Raw genomic sequence first — 18,942 nt, 5'->3', positions numbered from 1 at the left:
CGGGGTGAGATGTTCCAATCCTTTTTCCCTTGAGAAACGTGGGTGGGGATGATAGTCATCACAAAATTGTCGTGTCAAGCCGGGCGTGGTTACACAGACGGATGTTCATGGCAGCTTTGGGCACCGCAAAGATTGCTCCAAGTTGGTTTCACAGACACATGGTATTATGTTATGGGGGAGGAAAGGTGGCATTGGGGTCATCAGGCGGGCTCACTCCTTCACCGGTGTTTCACTGACAAGGCCCACTGCACCTCCAGAGAGCTCAGTAGCAACTCCTAGCATCCAAAGTATGCTCCCCTCTCCCTTTCCCCCTTAAAATCTCATGGTCTTGGTCATTTTGGAGCCCAGCTGTTGTCTCTCCTTCTGATCCAGTGCCACTGGCTTGCTCGTTCCACAGCACTGGACAGCGCTCTGATGGCTTGACGTTGGGCCTGGCCCACATTCCAATGTTCTTAAAGGGACTGGTAGCAAGACCCTTCACCCTTGCTCCTGATGAGTCGTGGTTATTGCCTTGCATGGCAGCTCCCGCCATCAGTGTGTGAATGTGGAAATAGTATCAAAGCCCTTTGAGTTACCTTGAAGGTAGAAAAGTGTTATCCAAGTATAACCCATTTCCCAATGTTCCTATAACCCCTTTGTTCAAATGTTTGTTCCACTTGGGGCGCGGGCATCTTGTCTGACTCACACCTTTTACACAGCCTTCCTTGTCACGTATTCTTCCTTTTCCCGCTATCCATCTAGTAATTCAAACTGATCAAGCAGCGCGATTGAAGATTATTTGTCTTTACAAAAATCAAGGAACCAGGATACTCTGGAAACAAAATAAAAGGTAGACTTCTTCAAGGATCCTTTCCGGTTTGCCCGTCAGCTCCTGGACGAAAAGCGAAGTGGCAAGCTGTCCATCGCAAAAGAGGATCTGGAACAACACATCAAGGACCAGTATACGGATGCAGGAAAAGATACACCACTTGGCTCACCAGGCCATGTGCCACGTCCAGACCTCCCAGAGACCCCTTTCGACACGTCCCCACCTAGGCTGAGCGAGATTAAAGAAGTCCTTAAAAAAGCCAGATCATCCTCTGCACCAGGACCGAACGGGCTTCCGTACAAGGTGTATAAAAACTGTCCGCAAGTGACCGCAATCTTGTGGAAGCTCATGAGTGTTGTGTGGAAGAAGCAATCCATTCCAGCAGAGTGGCAAGAGGCAGTTGGAATATTCATCCCCAAGGAGCAAAATTCCACCAACATCAGCCAGTTCAGGACAATTGCTTTACTGAACGTGGAGGGAAAAGTATTTTTCTCTGTCCTGGCAAGAAGGATATCCAGCTTCCTCAGCAACAACTGCTACATCGATACAAGCTGTCAAAAAGCCGGACTGCCAGGCTTTCCGGGGTGCATTGAGCATGCATCCGTGATCTGGGATCAGATACAGCGTGCCAAAAGAGAAAGGAGTAACCACCACGTGGTATGGCTCGACCTGGCAAATGCCTATGGCTCAGTACCACACAAGCTGGTTGAGTTTGCCCTGAATTTCTTCCATGTTCCTGTGTGTGTCAGTAACATCATAGCCAAGTATTTCAACAACCTGCACATGTGCTTCTCAGTGGATGACTACATGACAGGATGGCAGCGGTTGGAAGTGGGAATTGCCATGGGCTGCTCCATATCACCAATCCTCTTTGTAGCTGCATTTGAAGTGTTACTCATTGGAGCAAGGCAAATGGCCAGAGGCCTGAAAACACCGTCAGGAGGAAGACTCCCCGCTCTGAGAGGTTTCATGGATGATGTGACAAGTATCCTACAGACCGCCCCATGCACAGCACGACTCCTCAAGCGTTTCGACGAACTGACCATCTGGGCGAGAATGAAGATAAAGCCCGCTAAGTCCAGGAGCCTGTCAATCAGGAAGGGTGTGAGAGATGACAGGACAGTCTTCACAGCAGGAGGTGAGAAGATTCCACTCCTGGCAGAGCAGCCCATCCGAAGCCTCGGGAGGGAGTATACAGCAGAGCTCTCGGACAGGCAGATGGGGAGGGTGGTCCAGAAACAACTAAAAGAGGGGCTCGCAAGGATCGACGGGAGCCAACTTCCTGGGAAGCTGAAGGTTTGGTGTTACCACTTCACACTTTTCCACCGCGTGATGTGGCCGCTGAAAGTAGCTGAAATTCCATCTTCTCAGGCCAGCAAGATGGACAGCACCGCCAACGGTTATATCAGGAAGTGGCTGGGCCTCCCCCGCTGTTTCTCGGACACAGGTCTTTTTGGCAAGAACATTCTGCAACTTCCTCTAAAGTCCATCAATCTGGGTTACAGGCAGGAGAAGACTCGCCTTGTACTGGAGATGAGGGAATCAAGAGACGAAGCTGTGAAGAGTGCAGCGGTGACTGTCCGCACTGGACGAAAGTGGACCAAGCTGTCTCGAGGCTGAAATATAAGGAGATCCTGGGAAGAGTCCAAGACAGCCGGGCAGGACTGGGATGGGGGAAACCGGTCCAGTTCTGGTCCAAAGCCACGAGACAGCAGAGGAAGGCCATGGTGGTGGAAGAGGTCACACAAGTGGCACAAGACCAGTATCGGGTCAAGGCCGTATCCCAGGGAAAACAGGGGGCATGGACTCGCTGGGAGGATACCATTCAAAGAGTCATAACCTGGGCCGACATCTGGCGAACTCCTCAATCTCGGCTAAGCTTCCTCGTGAGGGCAGCGTATGACACCCTGCCATGCCCTCGAAACCTCGCCCAGTGGTTCGGAAGCGATAGCAAGTGCTCCCTGTGCAGCAAAGACAATGCAGGACTCAAGCACATCCTTTCAGGTTGCAACGTCGCGCTGACGCAGGGGCGCTTCCGGTGGCGACACAATCAGGTGCTGAGGAAGTTGGCAGAGCTGTTAGAGAGATGCAGAGTCGGGGCAAACAACGCCACAGATCCCCATTGGCCAAACATCACTTTTATCAAACCAGGTGAAGTAGGACAGAAGACAGAGAAGGGAAGATCATCACTTCTGCTTACCCCTGGTAAGGGCTGGGAGATGCGCGTAGACCTGGACAAGCAGCTAGTCTTCCCAACTGAGGTAATACAGACAACGCTAAGACCAGACGTTGTGATGTGGTCCTCAGCTGCTAAGAAAGTCCTCATCATTGAACTAACCGTGCCATGGGAGGAGGGAATACCAGTAGCACATGAGTTCAAAAGGTCAAAGTACAGCGACCTAGCAGAGGACTGCAAGGGGGGAGGCTGGTCTGCGTCCATTCACCCCGTGGAGATCGGATGCAGGGGCTTCGTAGGAGGTTCTGCAACCCGGCTCCTGCGTGCGGCGGGAATGACCGGTTCCAGCCTGAGGAAGGCCATCAAGGAGTTGGCAGAGGAGGCAGAGAAGGCAAGTTTCTGGATGTGGCTAAGAAGGAGGGACAACACTTGGGGCTCAACACCCCAGTGAGGTCAGTTGCAGGGAGGAGACGTCCCCGTGTAGCCACTGCCCCCCCACCGCGAGGTGTCCTGGCTTGGGGGCGAAACATCAGTGAACGGTGGCACCAGCTGACGACCCTGCAGCTGACCTCGAAATGCACTGGAGGAGGTGCGACAGGCAGAGATGCCTAGCAGTTAGGTCTGTACCTATTAATAAAATTGTCTATATAAAAGGACATATATGTGCACATGTATGCACTGATTACAAATACAGAACTATAATGCCCACATTTAGACTTTCTCCATCAAACGCCATTTTGCTTTCCCCTCCTTCTTCTTCTTCTTTCTATTTCCAGCAGACTAGTAGAACATCTTAGGTGTATTGCTGCCCTCCACAGGTTCTTAATAGGATTTCCTTCTTCTGTCCTATGGCCCACACTATACTCTACAGTCCGGTAGGTGACAGTATGAACCTTTCAAGTCGTGGCTGCAAACTGCCAGTAAGAAGAAGAAGTAATAGAGCTGGTTGCTTGTTTCTCTCGCGAGATCTGACAACATTAATAGTTTAAATAGAACAATTGACAGGTTGACAACATCCAAACAAACCAAGTCATCTCCAAAACATCTCAACATTACACACATCCTCCAGGCTGAGTTAGTCTACATGATGAATTAAGTGGGAAACTACATGTAAATCATATGAGGAAAACATTTTAAAAATTGACCGCGATAATAAATAGAATAAAATACAAACCCACAGATATTAACTACATTTATTGTACACAACTTTAGTTGAAACATACATTGTTTATTACATAAAAGTCTGGGGACATACATATAAAACAATCACACAACAATCATCATATTACACAAGAGAGTGGTAAAGACTATTCATAAAATGGATTACAGATACCCAACAAATGATTCATAAAGTCACACATTTTAAAATTGTATAAAAGACAACTGTTCAAATGATGTATAAAGTAAATAATAATATGCTTCCTGAAGTGGTCCAGAAGATGTTTCAGATGTGAAGCAGTAAATATGAACTAAAAAGATTCATGAGTACTCAAAAGCAAAGGTATGAACACATGTAAAACAAATATGTACATCATATAAAGGAGTTCATCGATGGAATTATCTACAATTAGAAAATAAAAAACATGTCACACTTCATTATTTCAAAAAACATAGATAGATAGATAGATAGATAGATAGATAGATAGATAGATAGATAGTACTTTATTGATTCCTTAAGGAGAGTTCCTTCAGGAAAATTAAAACACTATTACGAATAATTATAAAAGTGAATTATGACTGTCTACACATCAAATGTTTATTTTATCTAACATTTTATGTACTGTTTATTCTCACCTTTTCAGTTAAATTGTTGTGTTCATTTTAAAGTACACAAATATGTATATTAACTCATGTACTTGACTGAAATAAAAGCACTAATCTGAAGTGTCTAATCTATAAATGTTAGAATCATATTAACAAGATTGTGTTAGACAAACAACAATGTCACACATGTTATATGTGCTGATGTTGTTAGAAAAGTGAAAGTTAAAGTCTTGACAGTTTATTTCAAATCCTGCAGTTTCATTTGCTGCTGCTGTTCTCACCAGCACACTTGTGTTTCTTACACTGGTACTTAGAAGACAATCTTTCACCACACACACTGCAACTCAACACTTTCTCTCCTGCGTGTCTTCTCATATGCACTGTAAAAGATTGTCGGTGACAAAGCTTTTGTTGCAGCTCGAACAGGAGTATGGTTTTTCACCAGAGTGCGTTCTCATGTGTGATTTTAATTGCTATTTGTCTATATAACTTTTAGAACTTATTGAACAAATAAAAGGTTTTTCACCAGTGTGTTTTCTCATGTGTGCTTTTAAATTTTAATTTATTACAAAACTTTTATCACATTCTGAGCAGGTAAATGGTTTTTCTCCAGTGTGTAACCTCATGTGTGTTTTGAAATGGTCCCTTCGAGTAAAATCTTTACCGCAGATTGAAAATGAAAAAGGTTTTTCTCCAGTGTGTATTCTCATGTGTACTTTCAAATTGATCCTTAGAGTAAAATATTTACCACATTCTGAGCAGGAAAAAGGTTTTTCTCCAGTGTGTGTTCTCATGTGTCTTTTCAAAGAGTGCCTTCGAGTAAAACCTTTACCACAGATTGAGCATGAAAAGGCTTTTTCTCCAGTGTGTGTTCTCATGTGTCTTTTCAGACGACTTTGGTATTTAAAAGTTTTGTGACAGAGAGAAGATGTGAAGTGAGTGTTGTCAGTGTGACATGTCTTATCATCTTTAGAGTCTTCATCATCAGTGTCAGGAGAGTGTGACGTTGTGTCCTCACTATCTGATAGTGGAGCTAAGAGCTTGTCTGCTTGTGATCCTCCACAGTGGTCTCCATCAGCTTCTGTTGTCATGTGTTGTGTTGAGCTGCTGCTTGGAGGCTCCCCCCCTCCCCTCTCCTCACTTTCACCTTTCACCTCATCATCTTCACTCTTCACAGGGACACCAGTCACTGGCAGCTTGGTGACATCAACCTCCTCCAGTCCTTCTAGATGCTCTCCCTGCTGACTGATGCTGTGTTCCTCCTCTTCCTCTTTAATGTGAGGGGTCAGTGAATCCACCGCTTCCTCTTTAAAATGGTGTGCCAGTGAAACAGGGCGTAGCTGCCGCTGATTGGACCGACACGCAAATACCACATTTTCAACACTCCCCGTTGTCGGTAAAAAACATAGCTATGGGCTGCACTTTGGACACGCCAGGAGTTAGCAGCTACACAACAGCTAAGCTAAAACAGCACTTTTAAGCATATCAAATAATTATAGTTGCTTAATACGTACACAGTAACAAACATGTCCGCATTAGCCAACATTCTGCGCCATGAGCTTGACTTCATGAATTATTGTGGCCACCAGGTGTTGTGAAAGATCAAATAAAACAATTGCAAAAGCATCCATCATAAGATTAGTGTTTTTTTTTATATTTGTGTCAATATGAAGAAGCATCCTCAGCCTTCCCGGGAAGGTCCATTCAGGTGTACTGGAGGTGAAAATCCTCTTTTGTACCCTCAAAGTACGTGGACATGACCATCTTTGTCATTGCACACTTTTATTATTGAGCGGACTTGACATTAATGCCGCATAGTCGAACCTCGGATTCAGGAGGAACAGTGTGGTTTTCATCCTGGTCGTAGAACTGTGGACCAGGTCTATACTCTCGGCAGGGTTCTTGAGGGTGCATGGGAGTTTGCCCAACCAGTCTACATGTGTTTTGTGGACTTGGAGAAGGCATTCAACCGTGTCCCTCGGCAAGTCCTGTGGGGAGTGCTCAGAGAGTATGGGGTATCGGACTGTCAGATTGTGGCGGTCCGCTCCCTGTATGATCAGTGTCAGAACTTGGTCCGCATTGCCGGCAGTAAGTCGGACACTTTTCCAGTGAGGGTTGGACTCCACCAAAGCGCCGATTCTGTTCTAAACTTTTATGGACAGAATTTGTAGGCGCAGTCAAGGCGTTGAGGGGATCCGGTTTGGTGGCTGCAGGATTAAGTCTCTTCATCTGGCCAGGATCTTTAACTCTAACTGGATCGGTTTGCAGCCGAGTGTGAAGCGACTGGGATGAGAATCAGCACCTCCAAGTCCGAGTCCAAGGTTCTCGTACAGAAAAGGGTGGGGTGCCATCTCCAGGTTGGGGAGGAGACCCTGCCTCCAAGTGGGGGAGTTCAAGTACCTCGGAGTCTTGTTCACGAGTGAGGGAAGAGTGGATCGTGAGATTGACAGGCGGATCGGTGCGGCGTCTTCAGTAATGTGGACGCTGAATCGATCCGTTGTGGTGAAGAAGGAGCTGAGCCGGAAGGCAAAGCTCTCAGTTTACCGGTCGATCTACGTTCCCATCCTCACCTATGGTCATGAGATTTGGGTCATGACCGAAAGGATAAGATCACTAGTACAAGCGGCCGAAGCGGTCTGTTTATTTCAATTGTTAGTTTTCCCTTATTACCCCTTGTGTTATTTATTTGACCCCATATTTGCTCCCACTACCGCACCTTAAACTGGAGTCTTTAATATTGTTATATGCAAATATAATGACAATTAAGTCTATTGTATTCTATTCTAAATGAGTTTCCTCCGTTGGGTGGCGGGTCTCTCCCTTAGAGATAGGCTGAGAAGCTCTGTCATCCGGGGGGAGCTCAAGGTAAAGCCGCTGCTCCTCCACATCGAGAAGAGCCAGATAAGGGGGTTCAGGCATCTAGTCAGGATGCCCCCCGAACGCCTCCCCAGGGAGGTGTTTAGGGCACGTCCAACCGGTAGTATGCCCCGGGGAAGACCCAGGACACGTTGGGAAGACTATGTCTCCCAGCTGGCCTGGAAACGCCTTGGGATCCCCCGGGAAGAGCTGGATGAAGCGAATGGGGAGAGGAAAGTCTGGGCTTCCCTGCTTAGGCTGCTGCCCCCGCGACCCGACCTCAGATAAGCAGAAGAGGGATGGAAGGCTGGATGTGTAACACAACTTGATGTTCCTTGAAAACAGCGTCCAGTAGTTGATGTTGTCGCTCCTTCTCCTCTTTTGTAAGACAAAGTTCCTCCTTGTACTCTGCTGTAGTTTTTTTTTTTTTCTAACATCACAAATATTTCTTCAACAGCAGCAGTTAGTCGCTGACTCACCAACACTCACGTCATTTGTAATGTAGACATGTTCACACAATAAAAACACTTTACACTTACATTGGATCTCTGCTTTGATGTGTCGATCACTTCCGCCTCTCTTTGTTAGCAGCTAACAAGCTAAGCTAACCAGCAGGCTAGGCTAGCACGTCAAAGTGCACTCAGACTAATGTATCCGCATACAAACAATTAATAACGACGTTTACTCTGTTAAACGACACACATGTGCACATGTACGTTGTAATTAAGACCTAGAAACCATAATAACCAAAACAACGTAATCTCCGCCAGACGCCATCTTGTTTTGTGCTTCCTCCTGTGTGACGTCATCGAAGTGTTCTCAACCCCGGAATAAATGTTGGCCAACCACGTGTTTCATTGGGACAATAGCGAGTGGTGCACACTTCCTTCAAACACGTGTTTCACTGGGACAATAGTGAGTGGTGCACACTTCCTTCAAACACGTGTTTCACCGGGACAATAGTGAGTGGTGCACACTTCCTTCAAACACGTGTTTCACTGGGACACTAGTGAGTGGTGCACACTTCCTTCAAACACGTGTTTCACTGGGACAATAGTGAGTGGTGCACACTTCCTTCAAACACGTGTTTCACTGGGACAATAGTGAGTGGTGCACACTTCCTTCAAACACGTGTTTCACTGGGACAATAGTGAGTGGTGCACACTTCCTTCAAACACGTGTTTCACTGGGACAATAGTGAGTGGTGCACACTTCCTTCAAACACGTGTTTCACTGGGACAATAGTGAGTGGTGCACACTTCCTTCAAACACGTGTTTCACTGGGACAATAGTGAGTGGCGCACACTTCCTTCAAACACGTGTTTCACTGGGACAATAGTGAGTGGTGCACACTTCCTTCAAACACGTGTTTCACTGGGACAATAGTGAGTGGTGCACACTTCCTTCGCCCGGCCACAGAAGACAAAAAAGAGTTGCTGGTGTAACAATAGGAAGAATATATTCCACTCCTCTCTTGTACACGCGGCTTATGAGGTAATATACATGATATATTTTCATATTATTTATCTTATTTACCTCATATGTTGTTCGAAGCTAACGTCCTAGCGTTAGCCCGCTAGCAGGCCTTTGTAGCAAATGCGAGCATTTTTTTAGGAGTGTATTTTATATGTTCTCTGTGAGAATTATATTGACTTATTTAATACTTTAACTGTTGTTTTTTTGGAGGAGTGTATTTTATATGTTCTCTATGAGAATTATATTGACTTATTTAATACTTTAACTGTTTCTGTTGTATATTACAGTCACACTTAACATCATTAAATATTTGTTACTAGAAAGAAACGAACGTCTCGTAATTTAAGTCTGGAATAAGTCACATGGTATAATAATAATAATAATACATTTTATTTGGTATAGCACTTTTCAGTGTACTCAAAGATGCTTTACAGGATGAAAAAAATTATTGTTATTGTAATGACAGTGTAATATAATGTATTATTGCAGTGGTCTGCTTTATGTTGGTGTCAACTTTATTAGCAATAAATACAAATGATGTTTGCACGCACTTCTATTACCTTGATAACATCCATCCATCCATTTTCTACCGCTTGTCCCTATTTGAGGTTGCGAGGGGGGGTGGGGGGTGTTGGAGCCTATCTCAGCTGCATTGGGTGGACGTATCATGGAAATTAAATTAACTGGTGTTTGTTATTAAGAATACACTATTTGCACAATTGTAAGTGATTAATGCTTATTCAGTCGGACTAAAATATTAATTAAATAAATGTTAAATATTAAAAAATAGCTTTAATATACTGCAGACAAAATGAATTTGCATCAATATTTTGTTTGTAGTCGAAACATGAGGTACCCAAATATTCTAAATATTTGTTTATATTTATACATTTATATATATATATATATATATATATATATATATATATATATATATATATATATATATATATATATATATATATATATATATATGTATGTGTATATGTATATATTTATATATACATACTCACTGGCACTTGTTCCACGTGCTTCGCTGCACTTCTGTTTGTTTTCTGTTGGGTTAAAAATGTTGCTTTCGCAGAAGAAAGTTAAAGTAGCAATGATTGTCACACACACACTAGGTGTGGTGAAATGTGTCCTCTGCATTTGACCCATCCCCTTGATCACCCCCTGAGAGGTGAGGGGAGCAGTGGGCAGCAGCGGTGCCGCGCCCGGGAATCATTTATGGTGATTTAACCCCCAATCACAACCCTTGATGCTGAGTGCCAAGCAGGAAGGTAATGGAGAACAAGTAGAGGATATTGCGCGTAAAAGTAAAGCCAACCGACCACAGCTCTGTAGTCCTGGTCACCGTTGACGTGAGGTGGGACTATTTTGGAGGTGCACGTCAAGGTTGGCTGGTAGGTTGGTAGTGGGAGGAGCCAGTTGGCGTCACTTGATGCTGCAGCACAATGACACTTTTATACGTGCAGACTGACTTCATGCAGTCATGACGGTATTAAAATCCCAGCAGGAGGTTTTCTATAAGTTGTTACTTTTTAAACGATAATTAATGTAAATGCAGAAAACAGGATCAATGACACAATTCATAATAATCAATAACTGATGATTATTCCATGTGTAGAAGAACATCACCACAAAGTGGTGTCAGTCCACTTGGAAAATATTATATTTGATGGTCTAAAAAACATTTGACACATCTGAGCTGAAGTTTGTTTGTGTTGTCTTGCGGACGTCCAACAGATGAACGCTCGTCAAGAAGAACGTCCCCTTCAGCAGCAGGAGGATCCACAGCCCCCCCACATTAAAGAGGAAGAGGAGGAAGTGTGGATCAGTCAGGAGGGAGAGTGTCCTGTAGGGCAGGAGGAGGCTGATGTCAGCAAGTTTCCACTGACTGTTGTCTCTGTGAAGACTGAAGAGCATGAAGACAAACCACCTGAGTCCTCACAGCTTCATCACAGTCCAAGTAAGCACAACATCCACATATCATCTAATACAATGTTTGTGACACATGTTCATCCGGGGGACACATTTATCACTAAAGATGGAGATATACCGTATTTTCCACACTATAAGGCGCACCGGATTATAAGGTGCACCTTCAATGATTGGCCTATTTTAAAACTTTGTTCATATATAAAGCACACCGCATTATAAGGTGCATAGAATAGATGGAACAGTAAAGTTAAAGTTAAAGTACCAATGATTGTCACACACACTCTTGGTGTGGTGAAATTATTCTCTGCATTTGACTCATCACCCTTGATCACGCCCTGGGAGGTGAGGGGAGCAGTGGGCAGCAGTGGTGCCGCGCCCGGAAATAATTTTTGGTGATTTAACCCCCAATTCCAACCCTTGATGCTGAGTGCCAAGCAGGGAGGTAATGAGTCCCATTTTTATATTCTATAGTATGAGTCAGCCGGGGTTTGAACTCACAACCTATCAATCTCAGGGCGGACACTCTAACCACTAGGCCACTGAGTAGAGGCTGGGGTCACGTTATGCATCCTTTACATCAGGGGTGTCAAACGTACTTCTTCTTCTACGGGGGAAAATGAAGTTGGCAGCTGCTTACCGTAGTTGCGAGACCTCCATCTGTCAGGTTCAAACATTGATGACATCTATTAAACAGGACAAAAAGGCAAAGAATCAAACAGAGACAGAATTCAATTTATACTCGGATCCGAGGAGAGGCATGGCCATTGTACTGCCTGTACAAATCCTGCACCATGCTCTGCCCCAAGATCGTTCTCGTGGTTCTTTATTTGATTTTCACCCCCCTCCTTCCCACAGCTGCTTCCTCATGGAAGTGGGTCATGACCAGCATTGCCTTTGGTTCCCGAACAGATCAAAGAAAGTCCCATGAAATAGATCAAAGAGGGTTCGTAAAAATACTTAAAAGAGTTCCTCTGGAAGTTGGGCAGATTCTGCCATCTGTCCGCCTGGAAGTCCAGCATTCTTCTTGGAAAGCTCCAGCCTTTTTTCTTCTCGTCAGGAACACAATGTAATACAAGGTTTTATTTGATAATTTACACTGAATTCTTCTGATATTCCCCCCTGTTTATCAAATAAATTCCCCATAATCTTCGTATCCCTAATAACTTCTTCTTGCGATTTTCAGTTATTGTTTAACTTCCCTTGAAACAAGCTATGTTTACACTCAGGATTGAACATCAATTTTTCCCTCATAATTATCAATCAATCAATCAATGTTTACTTATATAGCCCTAAATCACTAATGTCTCAAAGGGCTGCAAAAACCACAACACCAACCACTACGACATCCTCGGTAGGCCCACATAAGGGCAAGGAAAACTCACACCCAGTGGGACATCGGTGACAATGATGACTATGAGAACCTTGGAGAGGACGAAAGCAATGGATGTCGAGCGGGTCTAACATGATACTGTGAAAGTTCAATCCATAATGGATCCAACACAGCCGCGAGAGTCCAGTCCAAAGCGGATCCAACACAGCAGCGAGAGTCCCGTCCACAGCGGAGCCAGCAGGAAACCATCCCAAGCGGAGGCGGATCAGCAGCGCAGAGATGTCCCAAGCCGATACACAGGCAAGCGGTCCATCCCGGGTCCCGACTCTGGACGAGCGGTCCATCCTGGGTCCCGACTCTGGACAGCCAGTACGTCATCCATGGCCATTGGACCAGACCCCCTCCACAAGGGAGAGTGGGACAGAGGAGAAAAAGAAAAGAAATGGCAGATCAACTGGTCTAAAAAGGGAGTCTATTTAAAGGCTAAAGTATACAAATGAGTTTTAAGGTGAGACTTAAATGCTTTTACTGAGGTGGCATCTCCAACTGTTACCGGGAGGGCATTCCAGAGTATTGGAGCCTGAATTGAAAATGCTCTATAGCCCGCAGACTTTTTTGAGGTTTTGGGAATCACTAATAAGCCGGAATCCTTTGAACGCAGATTTCTTGCCGGGACATATGGTACAATACAATCGGCAAGATAGGATGGAGCTAGACCGTGTAGTATTTTATACGTAAGTAGTAAAACCTTAAAGTCACATCTTAAGTGCACAGGAAGCCAGTACAGGTGAGCCAGTACAGGTATATATGTATGTATATATGTATATAAAGGTATATACAGTATAGGTATATATGTATGTATATATGTATATAAAAGGTATATACAGTATAGTCGTAATATAATCAAACTTTCTTGTTCTTGTCAAAAGTCTAGCAGCCACATTTTGTACCAACTGTAATCTTTTAATGCTAGACATGGGGAGACCCGAAAATAATACGTTACAGTAGTTGAGACGAGACGTAACAAACGCATGGATAATGATCTCAGCGTCTTTAGTGGACAGAATGGAGCGAATTTTACCGATATTACGGGGATGAAAGAAGGCCGTTTTAGTAACGCTTTTAATGTGTGCCTCAAAGGAGAGAGTTGGGTCGAAGATAATACCCAGATTCTTTGCCGAGTCGCCTTGTTTAATTGTTTGGTTGTCAAATGTTAGAGTTGTATTATTAAATAAAGGTCAGTGTCTAGCAGGACCGATAATCAGCATTTCCGTTTTTTTGGCGTTAAGTTGCAAAAAGTTAGCGGACATCCATTGTTTAATTTCATTAAGACACGCCTCCAGCTGACTACAATCCGGCGTGTTGGTCAGCTTTAGGGGCATGTAGAGTTGGGTGTCATCAGCAGAACAGTGAAAGCTAACACCGTATTTGCGTATTATGTCACCTAGCGGCAGCATGTAGATGCTGAAGAGTGCAGGGCCAAGGACCGAACCCTGGGGAACTCCACACGTTACCTTAACATAGTCCGAGGTCACATTGTTATGGGAGACGCACTGCATCCTATCAGTAAGATAAGAGTTAAACCAAGACAGGGCTAAGTCTGACATACCAATTAGTGTTTTGATACGTTCTGATAAAATATTATGATCGACGGTATGGAAAGCAGCGCTAAGATCGAGGAGCAGCAACATAGATGACGCATCAGAATCCATCGTTAGCAATAGATCATTAGTCATTTTTGCGAGGGCTGTCTCCGTCGAGTGATTTGCCCTGAAACCGGATTGAAAGATTTCACACAGGTTTTTAGACGCTAAGTTTTCATTTAGCTGCTCTGCAACAATTTTTTCGAGGATTTTTTAAATAAAGGGAAGGTGAGACACCAGTCAGTCGTTTACCGGGAGGTCAGGTTCGTGGTTAGGTCTTTTAAGGAGGAGATGAATAACCGCTTTTTTGAATGCTAGGGGAACAGTGCCCGAGGAAAGTGATAAGTTTATAATATTTAGCACTGATGGACCTAATAATACAAAGAGCTCCTTGATAAGTTTCCCAGGAAGTGAGTCAAGTAAACATCCATCCATCCATCCATCTTCTTCCGCTTATCCGAGGTCGGGTCGCGGGGGCAACAACCTAAGCAGGGAAACCCAGACTTCCCTCTCCCCAGCAACTTCGTCTAGCTCTTCCCAGGGGATCCCGAGGCGTTCCCATGCCAGCCGGGAGACATAGTCTTCCCAACGTGTCCTGGGTCTTCCCCGTGGCCTCCTACCGGTCGGACGTGCCCTAAACACCTCCCTAGGGAGGCGTTCGGGTGGCATCCTGACCAGATGCCCGAACCACCTCATCTGGCTCCTCTCGATGTGAAGGAGCAGCGGCTTTACTTTGAGTTCCTCCCGGATGGCAGAGCTTCTCACCCTATCTCTAAGGGAGAGCCCCGCTCGGCATCCGCGTTTCCGATCACACCGTTGGCGTCTGCTCCGTTGACGGCCTCCGCTGCTACTATACTCCCCTGCTTCACAGGCCGCTGGGTGTAGCCGCCGAAGTATTCCCATGCTAGCTAGCAGGTTTAGCAAGCACGCGTCTATCAGTCCAAAATGGCCCGATCTATACACATCCAGAAGTGTCTGGCGGTCGTAAGTGATCACGGAGTGACCACGATGTGAGCCAGCCATGAAGTTTGCAGAATTGTCCGGTATTTTTTTATTTATTATGACATTTCTGGAAATAAATCAGGAACACCATCCAGGTAGGTATTCTCGTCGTCAGATTCATCTTCTCTGTCGTCCGCCAGAAAGTGCATCTGAACAGCTTTATTGTCTGCTGGGCTAATCGCTGTGGTAATCAAGACGGTTAAGCAGAGAACACAAGACAGGAAATATAACAACATCCACACAACGTCAGTATTGCTGAACACGGCCATAGATACTAAATATCAAAGACTTGTATTTGCCAAACACGTCCAACCACCCCTCCCACATAGATGTATCTATGCCAGAGTACTTTTTAATCTTACCGTTAAGGGTGTGCAGGCCTTCCAGTGCTTTGGTCAGGCTACTTTCTGCATCAGTGTAGTTTGGTATGAACGTGCAACACTGTTCACCAAATATTGTGCACACGCCCCCTTTTTCTGCTAACAACATGTCTAGCGTCATACGGTTTTGAAAAGCCATAAGGAAGGTGGCGACGAGTTGATCAGCGACGGCTTCAAGTCGGCTTGTGTAATTTTCTAATCCCTCTACGTTCTAGTAGACATAGTTTATTCTATCAACATTCTTGTTAATCGTACACCACCAGTAGACGGAGGATTCAAATCCAGCTACAACTTAATTTACCAATTTATAGTCGTCAGATACACTTCTTTGGACACCCATTGGATCGATCAAGTTAGATCTAAAACACTTTGCCAGTTTACATCATGTCTAGTTATTTTCCAATGTCCAGGTATCAAAACTGTTCAGACATGTTAACAATTCTTGTACAAATATTCATACATTTGCTATGTGTAAGCAGTTATCTTATGATAAGTTTCCTAACTGTTGTACATGTCAATGCAGGTATAATTAGCTTTTTTTAATTTTATTTTATTATTTTACATATTCATCAAATATTAGTTTGTGTTTTGTCTCTTTAGCTACAGGTACATTTTGTTTTGCTCATTACTTCAATCAAACCTTTTTTGACTCATCTTGACTAATTGTCTGGGCTTTTACATACAACACAATCAATTTGTGTAGCTTTTCCTACTTGCTCTGCCATAAGGAACAAATTAATTGCCAAAACAGGAACCAATTATTATCAAACTTTGACACAACTGTGACAGTGGAATTTGTAGTGTGCTAGTTAACATGTCCCTTTAATAAGACAAATACAATCCCAAATACTTTTTTTCCCACTACACGACCTTTTTACAATGTGCTAAGTGTACTCAGCTTGGTCTTTCCACTATCTTTACTGCTGTCTTAGTTGTTTACAACCTCTCTCCCCCCTTGGAGAATGCCAATGTTTCCTTTTCATTGATTTTTCAAAATTTTGGGAGCTGACAAGGTCTTCCAAATATTATTTCAAAGGGTCTTAGTCCTGTTGTACTTGTAAGGTTCATGTACTGTACATTTTTACTAACTCTTGCATAATGCTTTTGCTACTGTTAGCACATCTGCTTTTCCTTTAGGAAATATTTCTACCCACTTTGAAAATGCATCTACTATGACCAGACAATAATGTTTTCCTTCACTCTCATTCAGTTCAATAAAATCCATGCATCGATGTTGTATACATTTTTTAATTTTTTGTATGAATTAAACTATAGGAAGTATGGTATAGTGCGTCTGCCTCACAATACGAAGGTCCTGCAGTCCTGGGTTCAAATCCAGGCTCGGGATCTTTCTGTGTGGAGTTTGCATGTTCTCCCCGTGAATGCGTGGGTTCCCTCCGGGTACTCCGGCTTCCTCCCACTTCCAAAGACATGCACCTGGGGATAGGTTGATTGGCAACACTAAATTGGCCCTAGTGTGTGAATGTGAGTGTGAATGTTGTCTGTCTATCTGTGTTGGCCCTGCGATGAGGTGGAGACTTGTCCAGGGTGTACCCCGCCTTCTGCCCGATTGTAGCTGAGATAGGCGCCAGCGCCCCCCGCGACCCCGAAAGGGAATAAGCGGTAGAAAATGGATGGAAATGGATGGAAGTATGGTACTTGTATATGAGGCTAGTCATGTCCCTCCTGTTGAGCCATAAGTTCACCTATGGCTCACAACTGCTACCCACTTCTACTGATTGTTTGGTACGATTAGTGTATTGTCTGGACATACATAGATGTATTCTTTGTACAACGTGACTCTGTTTTTTTTATTCATTTATCTTTTTCTTTTGGAGTACTTTGTTGTTGCATATATTTTAGTATATCATTATTCATGTCACTAATTTGTCATTGTAAATGTGTATTTCTTTTTCCTGTTCCTTGTTTTGCTGCTCTGTCAGCAAACACACCTCCCAGTGACACTGCGTCTGCTCCTTTGGTGTGTGCTGCACATTTGCATATTGCTATTTTAGCTGGTAGCTGTACTGCTTTTACTCATTTTTTCCCAATAATTCTCCATGTTTTACAGGTTTTCCTGTTGACGTTCCTATATTCTTCCAGTGTTATGCAAATGTGTGCACTGTTGAAAATGTGTATTGGCTATCTGTGTATATTGTGACCTTTAGATCTTTCATTACTTTACATGCTTCTATTAGTGTTACTAATTCTGCATCTTGCATTGAGTAATTTCAATCAATCAATCAATCAATGTTTACTTATATAGCCCTAAATCACTAGTGTCTCAAAGGGCTGCACAAACCACTACGACATCCTCGGTAGGCCCACATAAGGGCAAGGAAAACTCACACCCAGTGGGACATCGGTGACAATAATGACTATGAGAACATGATACTGTGAAAGATCAATCCATAATGGATCCAACACAGTCGCGAGAGTCCAGTCCAAAGCGGATCCAACACAGCAGCAAGAGTCCCGTTCACAGCGGAGCCAGCAGGAAACCATCCCAAGCGGAGGCTGATTGGCAGCGCAGAGATGTCCCCAGCCGATACACAGACGAGCAGTACATGGCCACCGGATCGGACCGGACCCCCTCCACAAAGGAGAGTGGGACATAGAAGAAAAAGAAAAGAAACGGCTGATCAACTGGTCTAAAAAGGGAGTCTATTTAAAGGCTAGAGTATACAAATGAGTTTTAAGGTGAGACTTAAATGCTTCTACTGAGGTGGCATCGCGAACTGTTACCGGGAGGGCATTCCAGAGTACTGGAGCCCGAAATGAAAAAGCTCTACAGCCCGCAGACTTTTTTTGGGCTTTGGGGATCACTAATAAGCCGGAGTCCTTTGAACGCAGATTTCTTGCCGGGACATATGGTACAATACAATTGGCAAGATAGGATGGAGCTAGACCGTGTAGTATTTTATACGTAAGTAGTAAAACCTTAAAGTCACATCTTAAGTGCACAGGAAGCCAGTGCAGGTGAGCCAGTATAGGTATATATGTATGTATATATGTATATAAAGGTATATACAGTATAGGTATATATGTATGTATATATGTATATAAAGGTATATACAGTACAGGCGTAATGTGATCAAACTTTCTTGTTCTTGTCAAAAGTCTAGCAGCCGCATTTTGTACCAACTGTAATCTTTTAATGCTAGACATGGGGGGACCCGAAAATAATACGTTACAGTAGTTGAGGCGAGACGTAACAAACGCATGGATAATGATCTCAGCGTCTTTAGTGGACAGAATGGAGCGAATTTTAGCGATATTGCGGAGATGAAAGAAGGCCGTTTTAGTAACGCTTTTAATGTGTGCCTCAAAGGAGAGAGTTGGGTCGAAGATAATACCCAGATTCTTTACCGTGTCGCCTTGTTTAATTGTTTGGTTGTCAAATGTTAGAGTTGTATTATTAAATAGAGTTCGGTGTCTAGCAGGACCGATAATCAGCATTTCCGTTTTTTTGGCGTTGAGTTGCAAAAAGTTAGCGGACATCCATTGTTTAATTTCATTAAGACACGCCTCCAGCTGACTACAATCCGGCGTGTTGGTCAGCTTTA

At 43.9% G+C, this 18,942-nt stretch overlaps 2 protein-coding genes across 3 annotated transcripts in view; one reads left to right on the top strand and one right to left on the bottom strand.

Annotated features, from left to right (window-relative positions):
- Positions 1-18,942, bottom strand: part of LOC133546481 (gastrula zinc finger protein XlCGF48.2-like) — a 142,299-nt gene that overhangs the window by 32,609 nt on the left and 90,748 nt on the right. The gene's annotated exons all lie outside the window — the stretch shown is intronic.
- Positions 8,977-18,942, top strand: part of LOC133546463 (gastrula zinc finger protein XlCGF57.1-like) — a 287,238-nt gene continuing 277,272 nt past the window's right edge. Inside the window, exons 1-2 of one of the 2 annotated variants that reach the window (XM_061892218.1) lie at positions 8,977-9,098; positions 10,827-11,049. In XM_061892218.1, coding sequence (XP_061748202.1) covers positions 11,005-11,049 — 45 coding nt within the window. In that variant the 5' untranslated portion in view covers positions 8,977-9,098; positions 10,827-11,004. Of the gene's footprint in view, positions 9,099-10,748; positions 11,050-18,942 lie in introns of those variants that run through there. The other variant, XM_061892219.1, reaches the window with a different exon arrangement.

Source organism: Nerophis ophidion, unplaced genomic scaffold (genome assembly GCF_033978795.1).
Source record: "Nerophis ophidion isolate RoL-2023_Sa unplaced genomic scaffold, RoL_Noph_v1.0 HiC_scaffold_30, whole genome shotgun sequence".
Lineage (NCBI taxonomy): Eukaryota > Metazoa > Chordata > Actinopteri > Syngnathiformes > Syngnathidae > Nerophis > Nerophis ophidion.
This window is presented reverse-complemented; position numbering and strand designations above follow the sequence as displayed.